Source organism: Buceros rhinoceros, unplaced genomic scaffold (assembly GCF_000710305.1).
Source record: "Buceros rhinoceros silvestris isolate BGI_N320 unplaced genomic scaffold, ASM71030v1 scaffold15266, whole genome shotgun sequence".
NCBI lineage: Eukaryota > Metazoa > Chordata > Aves > Bucerotiformes > Bucerotidae > Buceros > Buceros rhinoceros.
Genome location: NW_010415935.1, coordinates 98,080 through 105,972, shown reverse-complemented (window position 1 = coordinate 105,972; position 7,893 = coordinate 98,080). Strand labels below are relative to the sequence as shown.

The following is a 7,893-nucleotide window of genomic DNA, read 5'->3' as shown; positions in this document are numbered from 1 at the left end:
GAATGAAAGGAGAGCCTCTGTTCTTCGGTACGTGAACAGATTACCTTGGTGTAACCTGTTCCGCATTAACTGTGTTTAAACTTGTACCCCATGGTACACCGCAGTAAACATGAAATAATTTGATGGAGGCTAATAACAAATGACGAGTTAAACTACTTTGTTTATCCTGGCTGATGTGGAGCACGTGTGCCTAATGGTGCTGTCAGGCAGGTAGTACAGGGCAGCGCGCTATATATATGTACACATGTTTCCTAGTGGGATAGAGGGGTCTTCTTTGGATGTGTGGGTTGTATTTTTTTTACTTTCTTCCACTCCCCCTTCTTGCGTCTAAAAAGCCTAAGTTAGGCCTGATGTTACCTTCTTTTTCAGCAGAGTGCTTCAGCCAGATTATCTCTTCCCTAGTGTGTTTCACTCCTTTATAATCTTTATAGTATTTAATACTTTAGGAAAAACAAGAAAAATGGAATTGCAGGACGATTTCAGTTATTCTTGTTCACCTTTTGTAGGTGTATTTTTAATGGAGGGGGAAAATCCGGTGAAACAGGGAAAAATGCCAAATGTGAAAATATTTTACCACCCATCTTAGGAATGTCAGCTCTAGAGATACTGCATCACTTTGTCAGCCCTCCATGTGTATAGCCTGTGAAATTCCAAGAGCACATCCAGAAAGGTACAGCCTCGGCCTGTGCAGTATGTACGTGGCAGTGTAATTTAGGTGTTGGAGTGGTTCTTTTGTTAGTAAGATGGTCTTGGGGAATTGAATGTTGTTAGTAAGAAGTCTTGGAGAGAATGGTAGACTCTAATATCAATTTTAAATATCTTTTCAGAGCAGGATTTGTATAGCCAACAAATATAGAGGTAACATAACCTGTATTTTTTTGCTTATTCAGTTGGAGTAGAATAAAATCTGACAGTTATGTGACTGATGTAAATATTAGAGTTTATTTGGCAACACTTTTTTGAGTCCTTTAGCATTATTCAAACCTTTCTTCTTTGTCTTGCTGAGTATTTAGCTTGTAATTGAGCAAGGTTATTCCACTTAAGAAAAAACCCCTGATCTCTATAGTTTAAAAACCTTTCAATCTGAAAAAGCAACAATTTGACATTTATGTGAAAATCCACTCAGTAAGGCTATTATCTGTAGCATTGTGCTTTTTATTCGTACAATTGAACCTCTATTCAGCACTTAATAAAGTAATGTGTTGCAGGCAGGCCAGTTTGTGTCTGAGTGATTATGAAGTGTTTATGACAGCTTCTAAGCTGACACTCTCCGTAATGGTGTTACATTGACTTCTAAACACCTTTGCAGGGCCTCCAGGAGTGTGTGTCTCTCTGCAGTCTGAGTGGTTTCACATTAACATCTCCTTGGAGTAAGATCTTTGACTACAGAAGTGTTACTTGCAAATGGAAGATACCATTAGGGCTGCTTCAAAGGGCTGAAATGATGTTTGGACTGCTGGGTGCTGAAGTAACGGCTGGGGTTTTGAAGTGCAGCCTCTAAATCTGCATTGCATAAGAAGTGGAAGGTGTCCATCCAAACGACTTTTCTTTGATCTGTGTTTTGAAATGGGGGTGGGAAGGTTAAAAGTGTTCTTAAAATATGCCTCGCTAAGTGGGGAGAAATCTGGGAATGGACGAAAGTATGACTAGAAGTTCCTATGTGATAATTGTGCAGCGTAGTTTGGTGTTTTATTTGGAATTTGTTTTTCCCCTTGCTCCCAGTTTCATGTTTCAAGTAAATTGGAACTGGTTTCTGCCTAATGTGGTTTCCAAGTATCTGTTCTAGATGTTCCTGTTCAGAGAAATGCATGTTGGCTGGTTTTGTGGCAGATAATTTTTTTTTCATTGTTTGCTGGAAGTTTCAGAAGTAGAAAAATTATCTTAATGTAATGGTTCATATTACAATTAAAAAAGAACGATTGAGCTTGACTTCAGTAAAGTAGGAACTACCAAAGGGAACTTTTAATAACAAGTACAGATGTATATTTAGCAAAGAACGCTTAAAGGCTGTGGTACAATGACGCTGCCACAGACTGACGGGGTGCCTCAGCCCCTTGTGGTAGGTGACTTCCGTGTGGAGACCTCTGGAATGCAGAGGACTTGTTGGACAAGGATGGCATCACACCCTGCCATTTATCCTCTGTCAGACCTTAAATTTCTTTAAATGCTGCTGTCAATAATACTATGGTTTTTAAGTTGTTGAAGCTGCAGTTGTGCAGCAGATGGTGCGTGTATGTGGCTGTGTAGATGGATGTATAGGGTAAGTCAGGCATGCCAGGTCCATTTCGTTTTCTCAACTGTTCATTGAAAGCCCTGTCTGCTGGGGTTTCGATGGGGTTGACTTTGTAGTTCTTTCTCCTTTGTAATTCTCTCCCCTTTAAGAGCTGGGAAAAGGACCGGTCATAGTAAGCCGCGATCCTTCCTCTGTCCAGACCTCCTCCTGGTGGAGCACACCGCTGTTAAGGCTTGATTAGCCACTTGGGAAAAAGTAGTAATGACCTGACCTAGTAATCCTCAAAAACACCTAAGGTCTTTACAAAACATCTGTGCAAATCATTTTCTGAGGCTTTGGGGTTTTTTTTACGCTGAAGATGCTAGCAGTGTGTAAGAACTGCTATACAATCTTTGACTGCAGAACTGTTAGAAGGGTTTTTTTTTTTATTCATGTCATATCCTACCCCAGGTGTGTGGGGGGGGGCGGGGCGGGGGGAAGCACGTACAACAGCCTTTGAAAAAGCTGTGGTGAGAGCTGTGAGAAGAGTCCAAATGTCAGTTTGTGTAGCTCTCCTAGGATGGAGTCAAAGGAAAAATGGTGTTCTACCTGCTTCCAGTGTTTTCTGCATTGTTCTTGTCTTTGTGTACAAGTGAAATGATTAAAAACAATCCAGAATTGTCCCCAAATTATAATTTTATAGGGAGTCTTTAGCCTGATAATGCTAAAACTCCTTGAAATGTATGACAGATATAGTGAGAACATAGAGGAAACTAACCAAAACCATTTCTAAATTTCCGTTTTTTAAATTCAGTTGATGTTGTCGTAACTTTAAGTGCTAGGTGCAATTTCATACTTGGTTCAGTCACTAGAGTAGATGTCGGTAACATTTGAGAGCATCTGAATTCTTGTAATCTCTAGATAATTACAGCGATTTGTTTTGAATGAAAAAGCAAACTGGGTTTCTAAACTACAGGGATAGAATTTGTCCTTTTACTTAGTCTTTCCTTTCTGAGTAGAGAGATGACTGGTAGTAGTCTTAACCCAACATGATTACATCAAACAGTGTTTTGTGGCCATATCTGTCAGTGGCTTATTGTCATACCATCATATTGTGATATCTATATAACATTTAAAACATACATCAGAATGTTAAAGAAAACCCCAACACCCTCCTGATATCTCCCCTGTGCTCTGTGACAGTTTTCTAATATACAAGCGGTTTCTTTTTATGTAGTTGTACAGTAGTTTAGGCATTGAGTTTCGAACTCAATTTTGTTCCAATTTGATGTACATTTGACTTTTTTTTACCATATGAAAACCATTTTCTATGGTTGGAAACTATTAGTTGTCCTTAGTGTGAACAAAACTTCCTTTGTTCTGTTTTTTTTTATGGGTGCAAACTGGTATGCTCCAACCAATAAAGCTCTGTCGTCAAAAATTAACCAGTGCTCCAGATTTCTGGCCTGTCATATTTTAAGCAGTAGCTCAAGACTTCTAAGTGGAGGAGAGAGTTCTTCTTTCAGTCTGTCATTGCTGCAAGACAGCGATGAAGACTTCATTGGGGGCCGGGTTTGAATCTGCATGTTGTTTGCTTGCAGCCTTCCATGTAGGTCTGGGGCTTGTGATTTGATACCAGGCGCTGGAAAAGCTGAAGTGTTCTATCAGACCAGCTTGGAGCCGTCATTTTGGATTCACTCTTTCATAGAAGGAGTACCTGAAGCTGCTTTAATAGCTCAATACTGAATTCTTGAAACCTGTTTGGAAATACTCTTGGCTTTTGGAATGGGAAAGAAAACCTTTTAAGAGCTTTGAAAGCTGCCACAGGGACTTGCTACTTAGCTGGATCAAATCCAAATGGCAGCCACAGCCTACTTTCTTCACAGGTGCTTCTTGAAGAATTTAGAGCTCTCTTCTCAGTTCATGAAGTCTATTTTTATTTTGTCTATGCTTATGAGACTGTAGCTCAAGGGACTGGTAATGGGTTGTGGAGCCGTTTACTTCTACTGGCCAGCCCACATCTCGCCCAGAATGGCAGTGGTGAGGCTGCTGGCCGTTTAGCAGCAGGGCTGGGCTCCTCTTAAATGTAGTTCTTTGTCTCATTTCAGTTCCTAGTGGAATAAGTGTCCCATTCACAGAAAAGATTGGCTGTCTATGTTGGCTGTCTCTGGAGTGAGATAAGGCCTCAACTGGCAGAAAGATCAGGCTGTATAATGTCTCTACCCTGAAGATGGTGCTTTCAGTCAAAATTGATACACGTGGCCTCAGCAACGGTAATAAAGTTTTATGTTTTACAAAGATAAATGGGGGGCGTTAGCATTAACCACTATTGATTCAAAATTTTATAAGACTGCAATAGCAGAAGCTTCTATTAGTGGTAGTGTTTAAAAAAAGTTAATTGTAAGTCAAAGAAAATCTTGAACTCTGAGGCCCTAATGCATTTTTCAATGTCAAGCAAACCAGAGGAACAACCAAGCTCTTACTTATTCATGGCATACAACAAAGTCCAAAGCCTCCGATGTTCTCCTGTTTCTACAGCATAGTTGAGGACACAGAACTTAAAAAAATCCCTGAAGAATACGGTTATTTTATGGAGCTATGATGGGTTAAGTGTTGGTGTTTTAATGTGATCCATGTGGTAGTGTCATGTCCAGATTTTTCTGTAAAATTCTGTCCGTTTTACTGAATTTGGCTTTTCGCTCACAGATGAGAGGCCAGTGATTGGGTGGCATCTTTTATTTTCAATACAGAACATACAGTGGGGATATGTCTTAAAATGTACTCTTTTTTGGCGCTTAAGAGTCAGCAACATGTAACCCGCTAAGTCCCTGAGCTGTACAGACGGCCGAAGTTGTCTGAACAATTACTTGCTTTTTTTGAAACAGGAGCTAACCACCTACAGTCTTGTCTGTGTCACTGTCTGATTCTGTGGCTTTGGTTAGTCCCTGTAACCTTTCTTCCTCCAGTTCCCCCAGTATAAAATGATAAAATAGTTATCTTTCAAGTAATTAATGATTAAAAAGTAAAAGCATGATGTGCCTGAAAAGAGCTGGGCTAGGTTTTTATGGTGGGTGATGAAATACAAATGAACTTCATTTGTATTTTTACATTTTAGGCTTTTCTTTGAAAATCTTAGCTTTAAGCTCTACCAGCTCTTGGCATCAGAGGCTAAATCAACATGCTCTCTGGAGCTCACTATATTTGAGAGCAAAAACAGTGTTAAGAAGGTTTGGCCTTCTTGGTGTATCTTACTTTTGGGACTATGACTTTGTTTGAAGTAGATTGGAGTTAGAGCTGATGTGCTGGCACAGTGAAAAAGTAGAAGGAGGTGACTGATTTGGGTTGGATTATTCTATATGAATCACTTCTGTACTTTTGTTATGCTAGTTCTTTCCCTCTTTTTATTCATAGCCATTGATGTGCATACACATGTGAAACACCGTTTTCATGATTTGGGGGAAAAAATCATTAATTGCCAATGATAATAGTTCCACAGCTTTATATTTTTCTTCTTCTCCATTTCCTCCTTTCCCTTTTTGTAGAGCTGGTTGTTCCAATGGGTAGAAAACGTGCTGCTGCCTTCATCTTTTTTCATCTCTATTTTTCTCTCTTTAATTTTTCTCATTTTCTGCTTAGCTGTGCTTTCCGTTTTTCCAAGCTGTCTTTTCTCGACACAGATGTTTTATCTACGTGCTTTTTTTCTTTTTCCACACCACACTCCAAAGTCATATGTTAAAAAAAAAAATGAGCAAACCTTTACTGAGTTGATTTCTTGTTATTATTCTTTTGTCTTGTATAGAATCTGGTCGGCAAGCTCTTCAGAGCAGAGGCCTCTAGCTGTCCCTCAGGGAGAGTTAAACTTGTTTTGCAGAAGCAGGAGTACCACAATGTTGTATGTTGTTCAGATGATGCTGCTAACTAGAAGAGGAGAGTCTGCTATGATTGGAACATCTGCCTAATAAAATAAAAGCAGGGTAGACTAAGGGATTAATTCTCTTACTGATTACAGTTTTAAAACTGTTGTGTCCATCCAGAATAATTCTGATCGCATCATTAACGGTAACGTTGGTTCCTACCGCTGTGGAAGTGCTAGCAGCCTGCAAATCTAAAATGGCCCTAAATGTTATTTCCCCACGTTTGGGCAGGTTGGATGCTATTCCAGGTGCAGTGTGGAAAAGCAGTAGTTCTCTGCATTGTGTGTTTACTTGCCGTGTACGGAATGTTGGGCCACCTCTGCAGCTAGTACTGTCTTCAGAGTCATCTTGGTGAAAGACTTGTGCTGCAGTGGGATGGGACTCATTTGCCCACAGAATCAAAAGCAGTGATACAAAAGATGAGGGTCGGGGTTAAGACTGGAAGTAAACAAAGAGCCCCAAGTACAGTACTTGTGATTTGTTGGTCAAACAGGAGTAGTATTTTAACTTTCTGAACGTGTGAGCTGAGTGCAGAAAGAAATGGAAACAACCATAAAATGACATTTCAGAAAGTTAATTTGTATTTATTGATTCATAAGAACCTTGTTCCAAATGGTGTTCGCTTCTGACACTGTAAACTGCTTGTTTGGCAAAACTTTATGCTAGCCTGTTGGCTACGTTCTTAGTGTCATTACATCTGTTTTAAGTTGTTGATTATTTGGAAATAAGCTTCACAATGTTTGCCGCTTTCCTGAAGTTGGACGTTCACATCAGATCCATTACCGGGCATTTGTGAAATTCATTCGGACTGACCATTTACAGGAAGTCTGGAAGGTTGTCTTAACTACTTCTGGTTTAATCTTTCCAAGATTGCCGTTAGTGACAAACTTAATTAGTTTGACCCCCTATTTTTAAACATAATTTTCACACCTGGAGAATATAGAATGTACCAGTAGTGTATCATATTCTCTGCTCTTTTACCGCCGATGTTTGCCACTCCTGATCATTGGTTAGTTAGCGTTTTTCTTAGAAACATGCGCCTCACAGAATAAACGCTCATGTTTCATATTCCCTGAATTTGTGTGAATTTTAGTCAGCAGTCAACTTTGTCATCTTTCTTCTAAAAACATGGAGTCATTAATACGAGAAAGTGCTCGTATCTCATTCACGCAGTCTAAGGCACATGTTTTTTAGAGGCAGACCGTCTTTGTTGCTGTAGTTTGTGTCGTTCGGTTCTTCTAAGACATTCTTATTTAGAAAAATCACAGATGGTTGGGTAGAAAGACATCATCTTACTAAGTTTCTTACCTGCATTTCGTACGATGTCTTTCTACTCACTTTCTTACCTGCGCTCTCTCTATTTTGATAGGTATGTATGTTTTCTACATTGTATGTTCATCATCCATGTGTTTTGCAGATCAGTGGTGAAGCTCAGGAACTCTTTTCTGTCCGCCATGGTCCAGTTCGAGCTGCACGGATTTTACCAGCTCCACAAATCAGTAAGTGTATATTTATAATTAAGCGTAACTTCTTTAAACAGATCTTGTCAAATCGTTGCTATAAGCTGAAACATGGATTTTCCTGTTAATTTTAAACTGTCACCTTCATAATAGCTTTCTACAAGTATTATTCACTACTGTTTTCCTCATACTCTGTACTCCAGTGCTTTCTCCAGTTTCATCTTCAGATTTTAGCTTTGATGTTGCTTCCGTTGTAGTTTAGAAAATATCTAGGTATACCTGTTAATTTTGTTAACTGAAGAACCTA

At 39.4% G+C, this 7,893-nt stretch overlaps 1 protein-coding gene across 1 annotated transcript in view; it reads left to right on the top strand.

The window, feature by feature from the left end:
- The window catches only part of BCAS3 (breast carcinoma amplified sequence 3), a 110,507-nt gene that overhangs the window by 8,026 nt on the left and 94,588 nt on the right, over positions 1 to 7,893 (top strand). The window contains exon 5 of the mRNA XM_010137607.1: positions 7,544 to 7,625. Within this exon, the coding sequence (XP_010135909.1) occupies positions 7,544 to 7,625 (82 nt within the window). The remainder of the gene's footprint in view (positions 1 to 7,543; positions 7,626 to 7,893) is intronic.